Source organism: Podarcis raffonei, chromosome 1 (assembly GCF_027172205.1).
Source record: "Podarcis raffonei isolate rPodRaf1 chromosome 1, rPodRaf1.pri, whole genome shotgun sequence".
NCBI lineage: Eukaryota > Metazoa > Chordata > Lepidosauria > Squamata > Lacertidae > Podarcis > Podarcis raffonei.
In genome coordinates, this window is record NC_070602.1 from 38,903,997 (window position 1) to 38,925,809 (window position 21,813).

General features: G+C 40.3%; 1 protein-coding gene across 4 annotated transcripts in view; it reads right to left on the reverse strand.

The window, feature by feature from the left end:
* DPH6 (diphthamine biosynthesis 6) overlaps positions 1-21,813 on the reverse strand; it is a 248,942-nt gene that overhangs the window by 159,180 nt on the left and 67,949 nt on the right. For all 4 annotated transcript variants that reach the window (XM_053381498.1, XM_053381506.1, XM_053381489.1 and 1 more), the window contains exons 5-6: positions 19,465-19,583; positions 4,324-4,385 (exon numbers count right to left, since the gene is read on the reverse strand). In XM_053381498.1, the coding sequence (XP_053237473.1) occupies positions 4,324-4,385; positions 19,465-19,583 (181 nt within the window). The remainder of the gene's footprint in view (positions 1-4,323; positions 4,386-19,464; positions 19,584-21,813) is intronic.

Here is a 21,813-nt window from a genome sequence, read left to right on the forward strand (position 1 = left end):
CACTTCGAATTTGGCCCAGAAACAGCTATTCACATATATATGTGAATATATTTTATCATTGTTTCATATATTTTATCTTTGTTTGCAATGATAGTGTCAATTTATATGTATGTGTCTGTTTTATGTTGGTATCTTTGTGTGTTTTTCTTCAAGTGGACAGTGGATTTCAGCTGTGTTTTAACTTTATTTGCACACAGCTTTGAGAAGTTTATTTTGACCAAGTGGTCTACAAATCTTCTAAATCAATCAATCAATCAATCAATCAAACCAGTGCTGCAGTTTTAAAACGGGGGTTCTAAATGGAACCCCCTAGCCAGTAATCTGGCTGCTGCATTTTGAACTAGCCGAAGTTTCCAAGTCATCATCAGTGGCCTACAAATCTCCCGCAGCAGGTCCAATTCCACAGCAACTGCCCTGTTACCCTGTTACGGCAACACTTTCGAAGGCCCGGGGGCAAGCCAGAGACCACTTTAGAATGCAATTTCTAAGTACTACTCTTCCCCCAATATGAAGAATTTGGCCAAGAAGGTCACTGAATTTCCACCCCCAACCTAGGTGGGGAGGGGAATTCTGCCAATCCCTACGCAGCAACCACAAGACCTGGACTGATGCCACCCACCTGGGCTGGTCATTGGATCCTTCTGGACAGCAAGGACCATAAGTGGGTATTCTGCTCTAGTTGCTTGAGCTATGAGGACTCCCTGAGCTCTCAACTTGACCTGTATCCTTTGGGTGCCCTTCCGTCCTTGTTTCTGGCTTGCTCCTCTACCCTGCCTGATGATTTACTCTTTGGTTTTGGCTACAAGTTTTCTCCCACATGGATACTGCTTCCTATCTCACCGGTTGGCCCTATTTCTAGCACCGGGGGCCAAAGGGAGCAAAGTATTGTTTGTTAAGAACTCAAGGAGTCCATGGAGATGTTGTAATATCTTTCTAGCTACTTCTGCCAGGCAGTGGGCTCCCCACCAGCTGAGGCTTCCAAAGAAAATCAAAGGTAATACCCCCGCCCCAAAAAGAGCACATTAAATAATCCAGATTTGTGATTACGAAGGCATGAACACCACCTTCTAGTTCTTGATCAAGAAAGTGTGCATCTTCCCCTGAACATGTGGGCCAAAATTGGAGCTGACACCCCATTTTACAGCACAACATGTGCAGGCTCCTCTCAGGCCTTTGTATGTTGAGCACAATGGTCTGAAGGGGACTACTACATGCATTTGAATGAACACTAACAAGCCTCTGTGCAATGAGAAGTTCAAATGCTAGTGGAAGCCCATTTCAGGCCCTTGTGTCCAAGGTGTAAAAATCTGAGAAGCCCACAAATGGAGGGTCAGGAATTGCATGTATGCTGCTGCCCCTTTACATACCTTTAGCCCTTGCATATCCAGGCAAACACCCAAAGAAAGCTCTTGTGTGCTTTAAATGTATTTTTACCCACTCAGATTCTCTGGGATTAAGCTGGCAAAAAAATATCTAAGTAACTGAATATGGATTTTTACACTTCACTTCATTTTCTTTATTAAAATGGAGAACGGGCTTCAGGACAACAGCAGCATGCCTAAAAGCTGGGAACTGACAAAACAGCAAATATAATTGGCCCATTTCCTTCTGATCTCTCCAGCTTCCAATCCCCATCGACCTCTCTCCCCGCCCTCCATCTCAATCTCTCTCTCATACACAACCACCCCTGACAGCATTCAAAGGAAATATTTTTAGAACCATAGCCTCAACTTTCTCTGCAGCTGGTGTTTATGCTACAGTTTCACTAAGTTATAAAGTGAGCTAAATATCTAGTAAAATATTTATGTACAGTGACATTTATAGCAGAATACAAACCCCCTACCAACAAGAAAAGCGTATTTACTGAGCAACCTTCCTCCACACAACCCTATGAAGCGACTTCAGCATTGCCAAGGAAACCAAATCTAGGAGAAAATGCTGGTTATTGTTTGTCATTGTTCGGCCATGATAAAACCTGTGAAAAACAACGTAACTGGGGTATGTATGCTGGGAATAAAGTCACAGAATCATAGAATTATAGAGTTGGAAAGGAGCCTGAGGTTTATGTAGTCCAACCCCCTGTAATGCAGGAATCCACTACCTTCAATTGGTACCAGAATATACAACTTTAAAAGCTCACCCAGATCTCAGCTTACCATTTCATATAGACAAAGTCAAACAACATTTTCTGGGGTGTTGTAACACAGCCACTTGTACCACAAGGCGATAAAACTGCACAGCTAATTTATTTCATAATCACTAAAGAAGAGGTTGAGGTTATTAACATAGAACATGCTGACTTTTACCACAGGAAAGTTCAAACTGCGGCTGTAGCTTATTAAGGCTGCTGACAATTGCTAGGAGATCCTTATTCTCCCCACAGAGCTACTACAATTATGGGACTGGTAAAACAGCAAATCCATGTCCTCAGGGTACTCTGTGAACTGTAGCTCTGAGAGGGGCATAGGAGTCTCCCAACCACTCTCAGCACCCTTAGAAAACTACAGCTCCCAGGATTCTTTGAGGGAAACCATGATTGTTTGAAATATATAGTGCAGATAGGGCCAGAGCTGTGGATGTGAACTGCATGTAATCTGTAAGTCTGTATTGGACCTGAATTTCACTCAGACATGTAGCCTGTCTTCACCACTATGGAACTGCCATTGGGACCTGCAAAGGCTTTCAGTGGTGGCCCTGGGCAGGTGCTCCAAACTCTTGCACTTTCATGAGGGGAAAAGTACATCTCCAGCCTCCCAGAAAGAAACTTATGAGGCAAAATGTGCATGTACTTTCTAAGTTATTTCTGAGAGATGAAAGTGGGTGTGGTGTGGCCAACTTGTATTTCTTTCCTGGTGCTGAAGAATGCTTCCTGTTGTGCTTAGGCAGCAATAGTATCAGTGTGTGTGTGTGTACAATCAATACTGCATGATCTCCACCATCGGGACCAGAAGGATGGAGTTGATTTCCCGTGGTGAGCGTAACGTCGTCTCTCGCTCTCTCTAAATTTGTGTTATGCCTCCCCGCAGCAGCAGCTATTTTGGAACTGAAACCCCCAGCACTCTTTCAAAATTTGAAATGTGCCCGCTGCTTCAAAAATGTTGTTGACCTCCCCATTCTTCTCCACAATAATTTCAACGTTTCCCCTTAGTATTGGGAGCTGCTTCCTTGATTAGAATTCCCAACAAGAAGATAATAATAAAATAATAATTTATTATTTATATCCCGCCCATCTGGCTGAGTTTCCCCAGCCACTCTGGGTGGCTCCCAATCAAGCGTTAAAAACAATACAGCATTTAACATTAAAAACTTCTCTAAACAGGGCTGCCTTCAGATTAATATCCTTTGTGGAAATCCACACTGCAATGCTTGAAATAAATTAAAGAATTGTCCAGAGGCACCTTAGAGACCAACTAAGTTTGTTCTGGGTATAAGTTTTCATGTGCATACACACTTCTTCAGATATTCTTCAGATATGGTATCTGAAGAAGTGTGCATGCACACGAAAGCTTATACCCAGAGCAAAATTACTTGGTCTCTAAGGTGATACTGGACAATTTGTATTTATTTATTATTTATTTCAACTGCGTCAGACCAACACAGCCACCTACCTGAATCTGCAAGGCTTGAAGATGATGAGCAACAACTACTCTGCATACTCCACATGTCATACATTAAAGCAGTGTTTTCTCCACTCCCAAATAACATGGGGCTTACATCTATGTAGCGAAAAAAGAGCATACATAAAAATATAATGCCCTCAGAAGCTCGGATGGAGTGGTCCAGAAGAAGGTATTGTTTGTGAGATCTCCTAAGTTGTGGAAGTCCTGCATTATATAGCTTGCAGCAAATGCTAAAACACACATCTTTATCCTGGCTTTTGACACGCGAGGCCTATATTTTTAGGACCCAACTTATGTCTGTAATTTTAACTTGTTTAAACTGTTTTTAATGTTGTGTTTTAATACTAATATTGTATTTTGTTTTAACCTGCCGTGGGACCTTAGGGTGAATGATGGGTAATAGTAGTAGTAGTAGTAGTAGTAGTAGTAGTAGTAGTAGTAGTAATACAATAATAATAATAATAATAATAATTTTCTAGACAACTTTCCTAAAAAATAAAGCAGTCATCAATTTGAACACTATTACATGTATCCTATTTAAGAGAACTTATTTTTTTTCAGTATGGCAAATGTTGATCTAATGTTTTGTTTCTGAAAGTGCGTGCTTTAAGAAGTGTTGTTCAGTTTCCTCCACATGTAATTTTTTTTTTTTTTTATTTTGTGAGGCACAGAATGTTTCAAGTATATTTTAGATAATACTTACTTCCAAAAGATAAGGTTCCATTTCATCCAATGTTTTTCCTAGATGTTTATCTGGATCTAAACCTGCCAAGAGATGTTAAAATATATTTTAGAGAACAAAGTACTGCTTGGGCGTCAGAGATTACTTTTTCTTTTTTTAAGAAACCTTCTCCTTTGGCAAACAGTTCCTGTATATCAAAAATAATGTTGAGGCAAACATAGATGTTCTTAGCCACAACTCACTCTCTTATTCCCTTTGAACTGTTTTCCATCCTTGGGGAAAAATAAGTTCATTTCCTTTGCCCTGCACAACAACTGGAAAACACATTGTTTTACTGAGTGCTTTCCATTCAGAGAAATTTCAGCACATAAAAAGGAAAAACGGGGTGTACCCATTATGATAATGAAAATAGTCCAGGAGATTTGATAACCCCTAAACTGCATTCAAGATGTTAGTCTACAGGACTCTTCCATGTTCTGTTATGGTAAGTATCAGAATTTGTAGACCTTTTAAAAATATGAAGCTGGCCTAAGCCTGCTACAGTCTGCTATAACTAAAGTTCAATAGAGGTTCCTTCCAAACTCACAGTTTTCTGCAACTAGGTATGGAGGAGCAATCAGTTTTAGAGAGAGTTATACATAGAATGTAGCAGTTCTGACACGATCAAACTTTGCTTACAATGGACTACTTCTTACACAGGGTTCCCTCTTATGTTTGAGCTACACATACATTATTTATTAAAAGGCCAACTAATTATATGCAAAAGCATACCTAAAGAAATATGTATATTATACAAAAAATAAATAGAAAAGGATCAAATTTATGCTCTACTTTGTTTCTGCAGCATAATTTCATAAGCAATTTCTATAGTTATATGCATTGTGGTATATACCTGTTCATTAGCTGGTTACCTGCATACATATGTGTGTAATATGCATATAATACAATATATTAATGCATAAAATATGCATGTAACCTGCAGTAATGGCTCACTTTTTAAGCAGAAGGGGAAAAGGACATCTCACTTCTCATCAAGATTAAGGATCAAGAAGAGAATTGGGAAGGGGAATCCATGCTCAACAGTTTTCGAAAAATTCCACCCTTTCCTGAGACTTTTCTTAGGATGGAAAAAAAATGTGATGCTAATTGCATGGAAAAACTGCAATTATACATTGTTATGTAAAGAGTAGCAGCAGGGAAGCCTGTGCAGCCTCAGGTCCAAGGGGATGAAGAGTTTAATTGTCTATCTCCCCCCACCCACCCCATGACAAACACAGTATTTCTGAACCAGCTATTTGGTTTACAAAGGCGGGCCAAGACAGGCTACCCATGAAAAGCAAATAGCAATTTTACATAACAAAAAAACCATGCATGTTAACTGCATTCTATAAATGGAGAAGAGCAACACCATACTCGCTGCCCCAGCCTCTCTGTCACATCCATGTATTCATTCCCTGTGCCTTCTACATGTTGAAATGGGTAGTTCTGAGAACCTGATCTATAGGTGGAGCTTCCTCATGGCAGGGCTCTTATTCACATGGGAAGCTTCCATGCATATGTCAGGATTTTTATTTTATTTTTAAAAAATGCTTCTAAAACCACTCTCTTCATCACATAATAGTGGGGCCAAGCACTGGAGCCAACGAAGAAGTAGCAAGCAAGGCTCTGTGTCCCCTCCTCTGCCTATCCACATGATTGGAACAGGTGCCACATTCAGGGGTCATTGTTCCATTAGCATGAACAGATTTAGGGTAAGGATGGAGGAAAATTCCACTGTTCAAGGGTAAACCCTGGTGCTGATGAAATGAGACTTAGCCCTGCTTCAGATAAAAGCGGAAGGTTATAATTGACATCACATCTAGTTTTACTTTTAGCTGAAGTACAGGTGAAACTCAAAAAATTAGAATATTGTAGAAAAGTTCATTTATTTCAGTAATTCAACTTAAAAGGTGAAACTAATATATGAGATAGACTCATGACATGCAAAGTGAGATATGTACGCCATGATCATCACAATTATAACAAATAAAGGCTTGACATATCTTGCTTTGCATGTCATGAGTCTATCTCATATATTAGTTTCACCTTTTAAGTTGAATTACTGAAATAAATGAACTTTTCCACGAGATTCTAATTTTTTGAGTTTCACCTGTAAAATTATAAAGAAAAAAAGGAACAACTCCAACAGCTCTTTTAGTGAACCCTTGGAGTTTTCTATTTATATGACTGCAATGGATATGAGTTAAAGCATGCAAAAAAATATGCAAAAAAACAAAACTCCAAAAGAACTGTCTTGCTAGATCAAAGCAATGGTTCATCCATCTAGTCCAGCATTTCACCATCTTACGGCAATCAGATGGGTGCCCTGTGGAGGGTAAGAAATGTTTTTTTCAAAACCAAGCTGGGGTTTAAGGTAAGCAGGAGAGGTGTTAGCAGACATCCAAATGAGGCACTTTGAGTTGCTTGCAGGATCTACCTAATTCGAAAGTGCTGGCTCCTGCCATGATCATCTTAAAACTTACCTGATGCAGACATGGATAGTTTGACTAACAACAACTGTTCTTCTCTTCCTCCTCCACCTTGACGTTCTAATATTTACCAGATGATGAGTCCTAGTTATTTTATATTTTGGTAGGTCTAATAAAGCTGCTACCTTTACTCTTTGATAATTTTGTTTCTTTTTCCTATACTTTTGATTGTGCCATTATATAAGGTATCCTTGCTTCCTACCCCCAGTAAGGTTAATTTGGAATTGTTGTTGTTGTTAATTCTGCTCCCATGGAGACTGTGTGCTGTTTTATAGGCAGAATGTGCTGCAAAATATACATTATCCATTATTGGATAATCATTGTGTCCATTAAAGGATAATTTCTAAAACGTAAGTTTTAGTTTTGTTGATTCTATCCAGTTATTGAAACATCAGAGTTCATAATATAAATGATGACAAATGTCAGAATCTCACATAATTTTTAATTATTGATGTTTTCCCTCCTAATAATGATGTTGCAATCAGGATTTTACTACTTACATTCTGTAAATAAAGCAAAGGAAGAACTACATAAAAGTCCATAATAGAATAAGAATTTATCAATCAATAACACGGCGCTTTTCCCTCTGTGGGATCAGCTGGGGTGGGGAGGAGAGAGGAGGCAACCTGGATGGGTGGATAAACCCACAACAAGGCCCAGGCCTTAGAAAGCTCCATGCAGAATTAGGAAATTAATTAGGAGGAAGAATCATAATTGCAGAGCTGACATCTATTTTACTTGACTTGCATGTATCAACGGGAAGCAATTATGATTCAATTAAAATATTCAGTTTTATTACTTTAGTGACTGACCTTGAAGTTAATGCCCATTTTATTTAATTGCATCATCTATGAATAAATGTTAACCCTAGCATGTTATGCCCCATTATTTTTAGTGCATTTTTCAACTCCCCAACTGAATTATATCAGTCAATTTATTATCCACTGTCAAGAAAGCAAGCGAAGCTTTATTTCTTGGAGAGAATTCCAGCACAGATAGGAGAAGCATCATGAGAGGCTTGAAAAGGCTGCTTAAGAATGCCAAGCAAAAGGAACTTTGTTGGCCTAGAGCTTCACTGTAAAGTCAGTATGTGAAGGTACTAGTTGCATAATGAGTCTAAAAAGCCATTTCTACTCTGTCTAATTTTTAATTAATGGGAACTGTATACTTCTCTACTAACAACATTATTGTTTAAGAGTATCTTCCCAACTTCCATGCCAAAAGACAACTTTTGTAACTTTCTAGGACCTGAAGAAAATTCGAGACATTTTTAGAGGCAGACATTTAGATAAGAGAAAAAATTGAAAAAACAGAATGCACACAAGTCACGTGCATAACACTTTAATGAAACTTAAATCCATGGGGCCAGAGCCAGCTAACGGGTCCCACAAGTGGAAACCCATGCAAGGACTTCCACTGGCGCAACAGGACTTTCCCCCCTCCTCTGCCCCCAAAATAGCACAAGGTTGGTGGTGAGGGGAGATTATGCCATCATGCAAATACAGAAATGCTTGCACTGATGGCCTCTTTTCCACTCAAATAAAACATACACAGAGAGACACCCCTCAGAAGTGAGCATTGCCTTTCAGCAGTCCTGTTGGAGATGGAATAATCCACCTAATATCTTAAAAAGTGTGGCTAAGGACTACTGGCATAGGACAGTTTTCTCCAATCCCATAATTATGCTCAGAAGAGAACTGATTGGGTATCAACTGGGTATTTGACAGCTATGGCCATTCCTGGACCGGGAAAGCCTTGCCACAGTAGGTCAGTAGGTTACTTCAAGACTGGAGCGCGCTCTATGTGGGGCTTCCCTTGCATCTGATCTGGAAGCTGAAGTTAGTGCAGAATGCTGAAGCACAATTGTTGACAGAAGTATGGCCTTGTCAGCATATTACACCCATGCTCAGAGATCTGCACTGGTTGCCAATTTGCTACCCAGCCAACTTCAAGGTGTTACTATTGGTATAGAAAGCCCTTAACAACTTGCGACCCGTTTACCTACGAGATTGCCTTATGCCGTATGTGTCCATTAAGCCACTTCTATCAGTGGAATTGACACTGCTACAGGTGCCACATAATACCCGTTCCACATTTAAAAGAACTCAATTGTGCTTGAGTGGCAGGGCCTGCATTTTGGAACTCAGTGCTGACTGAGATGAACCTTCACTGTACCTTTTTCAGTACCTGCTAAAAACATTCAGTCGCTACAGAATTCAGGTAATTTTAATCTGTTTTAGTATTTGAACCTTTGTATGGTTTAAAGTACGGTTGCGATTTTTTCTTGATTTTATTGTATTATCTTTTTGTTGACCACTTTGAGGGTTTTGGTTTTTTTTACAATCAAGCAGTGTATAAGTTTTATTAAATGAATGAATAAAAACATCATCTTGATCTGACAATGAAGCTTCGGAGACCATCAACGGCAATAGCTATTAATTTGTTCTCTGAATGGCCCTGTCAAATCAGCAAATGAAAAATGAAAACCAGGTCATCTGGTTGTGGTAAAGAAACCTCTACTAGAAGCAGGGACCTCTGATGTTGACTTCTGTATATTGTTTTTTCTTTGTTTCTTTCTCAAGCTATAATAAAAAATAGCTTTGAAAAAAAGAGAAGGGACCAAATGTTTCACAACTCAAGTCACTTGTGCAGCACTTGTAAACTCAAACAATTTTAAAATTCTTGTATCACCATAAAATGTCAAGATGATCTGCAATTGCAACAGAATTCTGTCATGTTATACACCATCTAGCTGGAACAGTTTTGATAAAATGCTGTTGCCCATTTGGCATCTTTGTCTTAGGTGGCAGTTGCAGAGATCTGACCAAAATCTAGACGTAAACTAGCTGGAGCAAGCAAACTTGGTGCAGGTCAGGTAAAAGGTAAAGGACCCCTGACCATTAGGTCCAGTCGTGCCCGACTCTGGGGTTGCCGCGCTCATCTCGCTTTATTGGCCGAGGGAGCCGGCATACAGCTTCCGGGTCATGTGGCCAGCATGACTAAGCCACTTTTGGCGAACCAGAGCTGCTTAAAGAAACGCCGTTTACCTTCCTGCCGGAGTGGTACCTATTTATCTACTTGCACTTTTACGTGCTTTCGAACTGCTAGGTGGGCAGGAGCAGGGACCGAGCAACGGGAGCTCACCCCATCGCGGGGATTCGAACCACCGACCTTCTGATCAGCAAGTCCTAGGCCCTGTGGTGTAACCCACAGCGCCACCTGTGTCCCACAGGTCAGGTATCCTGCCTCTATTAAGAAAAAGCACAAAAATGCTCATAATGAAGATGGCAGCTGTGAAAGGGCTCTGAATAGGAATCTCATGTAGATAGAGAAGAACCATGTTCATTTGGCAACTATAGAGGGCACAAATCAGTTGCGGTAGGAGTAGATTCAGGTCTCGTGTAGGTGGAGGGGGAAAAAAGCAGAAAGACTGCAGAGGTCCTTTAAAATGTGTCTAGTGATGGGTTGTGAAAACACCATGGAGAATTCTGTGGGTGGATGATAAGCTGATATGACAGAAAGGGACTCTGACAGAAGGCATCAAAAAGTCGTGATGTTTCACACTGCAGAGAATATCCTTCCAGGATACAAAAGGAAAGAAGCCACTTGAAGTCACTCAAGCTGAAAATACTTGCCATTTAAGAGAATAAGACCATTTAATGATGACTACCTAGATTTTAGAAGGACAAGTATTTACATCAAAGCTGAGTGGGATGGTTGCCCTTCAACACTGTTATTAAATGCAAAGGAGAAAGGATGGATGCTGCATTTGGCTCCTTCTCGGGGAAAAAGAATCTCTGACGGAAGAAGGAACGTATGATCATACTGCAGGGGAAGGGCTATGTGTGCAAATGTCCTTTTAAGGAACGGATAAATTAGGAAATAGCCTACACCATATTGAAGACTCCATGCATTCTGCAAGTCTGCTGAATGACCCCATAGGGGAATAATCACGGTGGACAGCAATCAGTTCCAAATTTGCAGATCTGAATGCATGCATACCATTGTGAAGTGAGAATCGTAGAGGGGACAAGTTTAGACATAAACCCTATTCCCACGTAGAAAGGGACTGTGGGGCAGCAATACGGGTGCCACCCTCAGGGCCATGCAGCTTTTCTGTCCTTCCCCTGCAGATGCCCACATCCAGATCCTGCAACTCCAATCTACCAGACTTCCAGCTCCCACAGAGGTCTATGCACACAGGGGAAATGTCTCCCGCAGACCTGCAGATATGGATGTTGGGGCAGGGCCAACAGTTGAGCAAGGGCTGAGGGTAGCAGTGTGGCCCCATGGGCCCTTTCCACATGTAGACGCCCTTCCTGTATACTCAGTTAGAGCAAAAGTGTGGAGGTGGAGGCATTGGAAATTAAATCACATGCTTTGTTTCATTTCCAAAAGGTGAAAACCTACACAGAACAGTATTCACTAATGCAAAAAGGGGAGGGGAGAGAAAAGGGAGGAAATAGGTCAATTACACTATGAATGTTTGTTTAGACAAAATATAACTAACACTTGTAAATGTCTACATATACTTTTGGAAATCTAAATATAAGCAAAGCCCATCAGAAAACATAAGACAGATCACTGATTCCAGTTTTAGAGTTTGGACTTGATATCCCGCCTTTCACTCCCCTTAAGGTGTCTCAAAGCGGCTAACAATCTCCTTTCCCTTCCTCCCCCACAACAAACACTCTGTGAGATGAGTGAGGCTGAGAGACTTCAGAGAAGTGTGACTAGCCCAAGGTCACCCAGCAGCTGCATGTGGAGGAGCAGGGAAGCGAACCCGGTTCACCAGATTACGAGTCCACCGCTCTTAACCACTAAACCACACTCGCTCACTTTTATTCAGCCAATGTTATTTTGCTCCACTGAAACACCATACTGCAACAAAACTTCACAAACTCATACCTACCTTGAATGGCTTTAGGACAGAGTCACATTATTAAATACTGTTAGCTTGATCTTCCTCAAGGCACAGAGTAAAAAGAAAGTTGTCTGATTCTTGGAAGACTGCGCCCTTCACTTCCTCATTACTGCTTTCAAGGCATAGACCATGGCGCACTGATCAACAAGGCTTGAGTTAATGTTCTTTATGAAGTTAACTTACGAAGTAAAGTTTGAGTGCAAGCTCATCTGTTTATCATAGATCTCCCTCTCCTGAATTTCTACAAAAATAGGTTTTGCTAGAGCAAATGGCAAAGCAGAAGGGTACAATATGGTTAGCCACAGGAAGCATATATAGACTCCCAAGTTCTTTCAACATATGCATATGTAACAGAAGCAAAGGCTTCGTATAGGAAGGAAAGTGGTAAAAAGCAAATTACTACCATGTCTTTCTCATGTCATCCCATCTGTTTTCATGCCACCAAAAAGACTACACAAGTGAATAAGGAGAGTCCAGAGTTATCCTGCAAGAATTTTGGGGCACATGCCCTCTTTATAAAAGTTTCCTTTGATCTGTGTACAAGGCAAGCAAAGTTACAGATTGATGCTGCAATCCCATGCAACCCTTCCTAGAAGCAAGTCCTACTGAATGCAATGAAGTTACTTCTGTGTAAACATGCATATGATTGTGCTGTATTATTTTATGCCAGTATTTTTTATACGTGGTAGAACTGTTGTCTTTATAATATGACATCTCTTCTGAAGACAGCAAAGTCCCAGAATACAGTGTTGTATCCAGATAAATCATTATGAAAGCAGAATGACTTCCTCTCTTGCAACAGAAAGGTCCACTGGACTGAAATGAAGGCTGTCTCTCCTGTACCCTACAAAGTTACTTGCCCTTCTAAGACCTAAAACCTAATCGCTCGCACCCTGTGTTAACTATTTCTTTGGTCTTCAGTCTGGATTCTGTCCTGATCTACTTTTTAGCTTTGCAAAACTGTAAAATGAGGCTACTTCTGGGAAGACCAACTGTTAAAACTGTGAAGCAACTTTGAGCACTTCCTTTGAGCACTAGGCGATGCTAATCTCACCTGGGTCCAGGATAGCCAGCACGGACGATCTTTCCCTCCCTCTCATCTCCCTGTGCATCTCCCAAACTACCTCAGGGATTCCCACAACCCTCCAGAGAAGATTTGGGGATGGCGCGCTGGGGCACACAGGAGAGAAGAGAGAAAGAGGACCACTCAGTAACCACAGAAACTGGCTTTGTGGGAGTAAAAACAAAAAACTAGGTTGGAGGGTGAATGTAATGAAGTCTCCTGGATAAAGGCATGGAGGACTAATGTGGACACTGCAACGGACTGCACCTGAACTTCTTTGTTCCTTTGTGAATGCCTCTTTTCCTTCTCTTCCCTAGGTGGTGTGTGTGTGTGTGTGTGTGTGTGTGTGGTGGGTAAGGAAACCCCACTAGATTATATTTATCTTATTCTGCTATAAACAGCCACACAGGAGAAAAAGTAGAGGAAAAGGTGAAAGTCAGCCTCAAAAGTACAATTTCCCCCCAAACACATCTGCCAAAGATCTTTCTTATTACTGTTAATACTGTGAACTGCGGTACTAAATGAATTGAAGTGACAACAGTATTGAGGAAATATGTCTGGAACAAAAAAGGTCAAGCACATTTACATTCCACGGTGCGAGAACAGACTGTGAAAGCTCTGCCTACCAGTGTAATTACTGTAGTATGTGCTGGTTAAGCAGCAAACAAGGGATTTAAAGGGGAGGGCAGGTAGAGAAAGGGAGAAAAAGTAACATGATATCCTTTCCAGGCATCTAGATATTTTAACAAGAGAATATAATAATAGCTAGGAGTTAAAAGCCATCAGATACGCATGCAAGGCAAATCATTTAAACTAATTTTATAGAAGATAGCAGCCTTTCTGCGTATAAAGGCCACGTATTAAAATGCCTCCTCTTATTTCCAAGAAAGTTAACTATTAGGAAGGATAAAGGGAGAAATATATATTATGGTCACCAGCTTCATATAGGCCATTGAAAAAGCTGTGATAAAGCATTTCCCATTAGTGAAAAAAAGAAGGGGGAAAGAGTGAAATGAAATGTTTTAGATGCCAACAGATGGTATTTCAGCTTTAATGTGCAATGACTACTTCAGGACCAAGCAATGCAAAAGCATGCTTAATTTGCTAAAAAGAAAACAGTCATCTCTCATGGTTAATTAAATGTAAGAGATACACTTGGATTATATCGGGGAAGGGATATTTATGGAGGAGAGAATTATCGGTGTGGATTCCCCCACCCCCCTTTGTGCAATTTGTCTTCTTCCACGTTTTATGTACCTTCAGCACGAGCAAGTATATAGTAAGGGAATACAACAGTTCCTTGTGGCTGCATAATAGTAGGGTGGGCCAGGTCTAACAGTGGGCCATGTCTAAGATGAAAAGTGGATGAGGGTCATCCCCCCCCACACACTTTTATCTTTGCCACCTCTTTGCTCTGTATCTGTCTCAGTCTCTCTCTCTTTTCCTCTCTGCCCAGCCAGGACAGATGGCTCTTGCCAGAGGTCAGAACTCATTGTCTGCAGAGAGCTTATGAAATTAGGACAATGGCAGCATGATGATGCTGAAGACCACTGGTTTGCCTTCCCCACCATGAAGCGCTGGAAGTTAATGCCAGTGATGAGCTCCAGCTCAGGTTGATGTGTCATGCATTCTTAGAATATACTGAGCACCCAACAGACCCTAGGTAGGGCGTAGCACAATAAAGGATTAATGTATAGATGTAATCCATTTAGAAAGCAGTTATCCAGCATAGTTCCACTAAAGTGCAATGTTAAAACAGTTATCGAAATCTATTCTTTGCAGCAGTGACACTGAACTACCATGGTGCTATTACAGAAGCTAGTGCTAAAGGTGTCCATATGATAAAACTGCCCTTTTAAAAACTACCTTTTTTCGCCTATAAAGTGAGCATGGCTTTATTTTATATATATATGCACTTTAGACAGAAAGTCCCATAATAGTTCACATTCTTACAACTATGTGAGCCAATTCCAAAAGATGTAACAAGTAGGGCTGGAGATGAATCTGCTTAAACAATATGCTTCAGCGTTAGGAGGCCTCTATGGTATATTTACTGGCTATCAGGATTGTCCAGGCTTGAAGCAAGAAACTTCTACTCCAAAACCAGTAGCCTTTTCTTTGCTGCCAGCTTGAGAATGCCTCTGTTCTATTTCTAGGGCACATGATAATCCTAAATCCTAATAGGTTGACTGGATCTTGCCGATATGTACAGGCAGAGGCAGGTGCGGACACATAGTTCCAGGGCACAGCTTTCACATTTGGCCTGAGCAGCAAGCTACTGATGTGGGCCTCTGTCTGTCTTGAGAGAAAATGGAGGAGCGCACCTTTGGGGATGAAGTCTAATCACTGGAGAGTTACAACCACCCAATACGGGAGAGACATATTTTGTTGCAGGTGGGGCACATGGAGGTATCTGGTTGTGCTGCTGCACATGCACCAGAGCATTTCTTCTCTCTGTGCTCCACCCAGTGATCATTCCTCCTATGGACACATGATCTGACTGCCTGTCTCCAGGCACTGCGGTTGTCTGCAAGGGATTTCCACCAGGCGGGGTTGATGTTGCCAGCCTTCATTTCACATTTGCAGCCATCTTTGTAACACGGAGTTGGTCCATGAACAGACCTGGTGCCAGCTCCCCATAAAGCACGTCCTTGGAGGTCCTGCCATCTTCCATTCTGGGAACAAGACCAAGCCAGCGTAGACGTTGCTGAGACAGAAGTGTGAACATCCTGGGAATGTGGGCTTGGAAGAACACATATTGGTTTGAAATTCCGTCCTGCCTTGTGATGCCCACAATCTCCCTGACACAGTAGATATGAAAGGCATTGAGGTCTTGCTCCTGGAAGGTTTAAGTTGCCTACGGCTCACTTCAGACAACTCTTAAATTATAAATCCTGCGTTCTCCACTTGGTTAGCTGCACCTTGTTGCTGCCTCCTGCTCCACCTGATTTCTCGTCTTGCTTTTGACTTTTTCTTGCCTCTGTGTTCAGGAGCTACCCCATCTCTCAGCACCCTGACCAAATCTCAAGAAACAAATAAATATTGGAAGAGCTGCTGGTATAGTGTAGGGACTAAGAGACTGGGCTGCATGTTGGTTTCAATCTTGCCTCTGTCACAAACCCTCTGTCCCTCTATGAGCTTCTGTCACTCCACCTGCAGTATGGGTGTGAATAATATTGACTTACTTTACAGGGTGTTGTAAGGCAGGGGTAAGCTAACATAGTGTCTCCTAGAGGTTGCTGGACTCCCAGCTCCTATCAGACTTAGTCAACACAGCCAATATGGTAGGCACTATGCTAGCTACACATAGATAATACATGTGGACACCTGAAAGCATTGACAATAATAAATACTATCACAATCATTTATTTTTGTACAGGAGGCAGCCAAGACCCACTAGTATAAGCTCATTCACTGGCAGTAACACTCGCAAACCAACAGCAGAAAATGGCCGTTCACAGCAGTGCTAATATGAAATTGGTTTGCTTGTTGTGAAGGAGGAGAAAGAAGTTCCACTGGATTTCTGACTAGGAAAAGCCTGGAGGAAGCACACTAACCTCCTGAAAAGTAAAACGCCTAACCGCCAAATATTAATTTGTAAATGTGGATTGAGAAAAGTGTTCTAAAATTAATGTGCATTTACCTGTATAATTATGTGTTGTCTACAGTCTTACACCTTCCTACTAGTGTCTATTAAACTAATGGATACCAGAGCTATGGGAGGTTGTATGAGCATGCCAGTGTTGATGAATGTCACGCTCAAGTTACATATTTGCTTATTCCTTTCACATCTGCGCAATGTGCCATCTAATGCATTACCCCTCAGACTTTTAAAGGTGTTATTCCAAATACATTTACTGCAATTTAGCTTAAAAGCAGCTTTGATTATTCATCTAAAAGGTAAAGTGGTAACCCATACCTTAACTTCTGTGCCACTTGATACGTTAAACAGCCGCCATACCTTAAACCTACTTTAATAAAGCACACAATTATTAAGGCACTGCAGAATGGCCTCAGAGCATACAAGCGCCATTAAATTTGCTTACATCTAATTATGCCTGCCCTAGGCAGGTGAGAAATTTAGTCTGATAAGATCTTTCTACCAGTAGCCAAAGGAAAAAAAGAAAGAAAAAAGGGCAGCCGTTTTCTAATTACTATCTACAACTATTTATGGTATTTGTGCTTTAAAGGAGAACACCACAAAGGGCTCTTTGTGTACCAGCAAGCCTATTCCAACTTGTTCTAAGCTGCTGAGATACAAAGACAAGTTTATCTTGCTTAAGGGATGACACAGGTCACCAGCAATGTCACCCCTACGGTCATTTCCTGTATCGCTCAAGAATTACCCCTTTCTAAGGTTCGGTGTTTTATTTATTTTTATTTTTATTTTTTTTAAAAAGGTTTGATTTATATATTGAAACATAACTTGGCTGCTAAACAAATTTGATTGAATTATAATATCTTTGAAGGGGATCTTATAACACAAAAATAAAATCTCACCCGATCATCACAAAGCATAATCTGAATGACAGCCACTATATTAGTTATGCTTCATAGGTATACACAAAGCTTTGCAATGATTCTGCTTCAAGAGTATACATTAAAACAATATCTCTCCTGAGACTAAGGCTGCAATCCTAACCCCATTTACTTTTGAGTAGACCTGGTTAGTATTGCAGTCTTATTCCCTAATTAAAGGGAAGACTCATACTGGAAGAACAGAGAGGGTGTGTGTGTGTTACCAAATCCAGCAAACGAAAAGAATCCGCAATTTGTGACCAAAGGCAGATTTTTTTAGAATCCGTTATTTCTCTTCCTTTGTATAAATGTTAAGAAAGCACAGAATGAACCTATGATGGTCTAGTTTTACTGTTCACACCAGAAGTGCTGTAAAAATAAAATGATTCTGGCAAAGCATCACAGCTGAAGAAGAATTAACATTTTATTACTTCTTCTAATAGATACTCAAGTTCCAACCTAATATATTTTATATATAATAGCAAGGCTGAAGTTTTTCTGTTAACTCTTACCAATGTTACCCTTAAGACATGAACTCTTGCTTTCAAAAAGGAGGAAAAAGCAAGCACTTAAACAGAAACAGCTCAGCTCACAGATGACGACGATGAGGCTTGATTCATGCCAAGATTCTACAACACAATTTATCAGAAATATATTTTTATCCACCCATGTAGAACATATTCTTTCCTATTATACTGGTCATTCCTTGGTCTAATGGGCCACAAACCTCTTCTGACCCCCAAAGGGAAAAGGTCCTTCTCTCAAATTTTATACCTAAACCCTCATCTAATACTTTTATGTGAAAGATTGCTCAGAGGGCTGTAATTTCGAAATGATGCATTGGCCTATTAATATTTTTCTCATCAGTTTGTGCGGTTAGAGAACCCACATGCCATTCAATAAATGCAGCTTCAATACAGTGCTTAGACAGATCTTTGTGACCGGTCAAAACCATCTTCCATAATAGGTGAGCTCAATTTTAAAATTACAATTCGTCCAATGAAAGTAAAACAGTGTATTGATTCGGAATGTGATAGTGAAACTGCACTTTCCTAAACACCTTCAGACGCACACTTCCTGTGCAGACACATGTTCAGTCACCTTTTTGATATGCTACTGTAAATAATTATTTTAGCCCAGCCTTTTCCAGCCCAGTGCCCTCCAGATTCTACTTGGGACAACAATTCCCATCAGTCCCAAACAACATGGCCTCAGGAGTTGCCGTCCAAAACATCTGCAGAGTACCAGATTCAAAAGATGTTTTAGACTTACATTCCAATTTTCAACTTGCTGTGAGCAAAAACAAATGCCCTGAACCCAAGTACTAGCAGAGCCAAAAGCGCAACTGCATTAAAAACACACACAACAACCTTTGACTGGGTTCCCCTGTGCCTGCTCCTTAAGGAAGAATGGGAAAATAGCCATTTGAACAATCTGATAGGAGACAGGTAGAATAGGAGAGGGTAGCACTGAATCAGCAGGAAGAGAGGCATCTACAACAAAAGTAGGTGTGAGCCTTCAGCCTCTCACTAATTAGTTGCAAAGTTATATATTGATTGCTGTTAGTAAAGTTTTTACTTAAACCCTTTCATCAAAGTCGATTCTACTTTATAGAGATAATGGTCCAATGTCAAGCCATCCATTTGTATCACTCATATGAGCGAACTGTAAACTGCTGCATTATGTATGAACCTTTATTGAAAAACACACTCACTTAATAATGATGGCTATGAAAAGAGCATCTCGCTTTTTCACTGTCTAGTGTGAAAAATATTTATCACAGAGAAGTTCAATTAATTGTTTAAATATATAGTCATGGAACTGAAGTTCTTCATATTTCTGTTCCATGGTTCACCTCTGCTTGCTACAATTTTATTTTACCAGCTACATCTTATCCACAAAACAGATTCTGGTGTCTCCATAGCTATCTACTGTATGCATGTTTTCTCGCTCTATTTCTATTTTAGTAAAACCAACCAGTGCTAATAATAATAATAATAATAATAATAATAATTAATAATAATAATATTTATACCCCGCCCATCTGCCTGGGTTGCTCCAACACATAGAAGTAAAATAAAACATCAAACATGCTTCACCTTAATAACTATTCTTGTTCGGATTCTTACCAAAAGCTGCTACTTTTATGATTATAGCTTGAAGGTTCGAGGAGATCATTTCTTTGAGCAAAGTTTCCTGGTTCTGACGCCAAAGGTAAGCCAATGGTTGCAGGGTAAGCCTCTTGCACCTATTTGAACAAAGGAAAAAAATGGCTGTTATTATGCTCTTGCACCCAAACCCAGACTATTAAACCTTTAACCAAATTCCTCATGACCTTCTGCAATCAGATATAGATATTTCCAGTGCTTTTCTTCTGGGGGGACGCATACCCCTAAACATTTTGTGAAAGCACTGGATATTTCCCAAGACTGTTACCTTTTAACCTATGATAGTCCATCCATTTACTTATCCGTGGGACTAAAGGAGGAAGATGTCAAGTGGTTTTATGGAAAATAGAGGGTGATATCCAATTAAGTCACAGAAGAGAGCCACTGAAATCAATGGATGAAAGTGTTTGAAGTCCACTGATTTCAGAAGATCTACGCTGAGGAGAACATTGTATATCACCCATAGTGTAATCAAGGGCATCTGGCCGTATCATTTTGAATTTTAAATATGGAAATACAACATGAATCTTTGGGGTCATTCTTGCTCTTCAATTTTTTAGCTATTTCAGCTTTCAAAGTGGACTTGCTTTGGATCTACAGGGACACATTCACTTGCAAAATCCTCATTCTGTTTTGGTTCTCATGGGAAAGAGCATAACTGCTGCTCTTTGCCCTTTCCTTAAATGGGACCTCCCATAGCCTCTTTTCAGAAGATACTGGCTTTTATTCTATTTAGCCATGAAGCTCATTTTGTGACCTTCGACTATTCATTGTCTCTCAGCCTAACCTGCCTCATAGAGTTGTGATGAAGGTAAAATGGAAGGGAAAGACCTTGAGTACTTGAAGTCAGGTATGAATGAGTAGGGCTACTTTCAGTGCCTCTCAGAAACTGCAGAAGGAAACTGCTCATCAACTGCCTACTCCATGAACACCTACTGACACACAATTTGTTTTCCTGTGGATAACTCTGAAACAGCAAGTGTGCCCTGGCAGACAGTTTCCTAACAAATCAGAGGGTCCACGGAAAGTTATATAGTCACGAAACCAATTCCTTGCTTTTTTAAAAGGGGGAAATAAGATAAAGTCAGCATACCCCTTAAGGACTGTCTACGCCAAAAATCTTTTAATTATAATTCACCTGAATGAAGCCAATTTTCCAAGTAATAAAGTCAACATTTATAATTTAGCCTTATATGTACTCAAAATATCACTGGAATACTAAATACCACTTGGGATCACTGTACTAAGCAATATTTGTTCAGCTTAACTGATACACATATTTAGACAATTCACTCCAAAGCGCCGCAGGAAAGGATGGGCTTAGGTTCCTGAAGCCTGTATTGTTAGAGACAAGGATTTATATAAAATAGGGAAAATGCAATGCTCTTATCTTCTCTTTGTCTAGTAGGATGCATTCTTCTCAAGGTTGGCTTTTTATTTTACACATTGTAAATGTGCAACAACACCCATACAATTATATATTTAGAAGCGTACAAAAAAATATATTAAATGAATTGAAGAGACCTAAAGCAAACCCTTCCTGGTTAAGCAGCCAAGCTCACAAATAATGCATCACTAGATCTTGATAAAGAACAATTTTGTGAACAGTCTGCAGCACAATAGGCTAAGAAATAGGCCTAAAAAACACCCCTGCATTGAAAATGTGGAGGGGAAAATAGAGATTTTAGATTAACAGACATGTTAAATGCACTCTAACAGGTCTCAAGTCCTTTAAAACTCCTCATAATTAAACACTGTATTTATGAAAAGTGATATGGAAACCGATCATAAATTTAATAATGCTGTTTCAATAGCCTGGGTCTAGACTCTGCCTTCTGCAAATGGAAGGTTGGCTGCCATTCATGGAAGGCTTTGAATCTAGAAGAAATCCCACCTGTGGAATGGGAGAGGATACAATTTTTGTCAATTCTTCCTTCTACCTGGAAATTTGCTCCAGGGAATTAGGAGACCTCCTGGAACAGTATGGGAGGGACTGAGTCCTACGGGTGAACGGACAATTGGCAAAAATTGCCTTCCACTTTTGGCCAGCAGAAGTGTCCTTAGCAAAACACCTAGGAGATTCTACCAACAGGGTGCAGGGAAAAGCCAGGATCCAACCAATATAATTTTATAATGAGCTAACAGAGCTGAGCCCTGCTAACAGATTTCCCTTAAAGAATCAAGGTGCAGGAAATTGCCAATATCAAATACATTGAACCTAATAGCTATACCAACCAGTGGTATGTTCTGTTTCTCAGGTTCCAATTTCCTATTTGGGTTTCTTTTTATTGCTGTAGGTATTCAAAATAT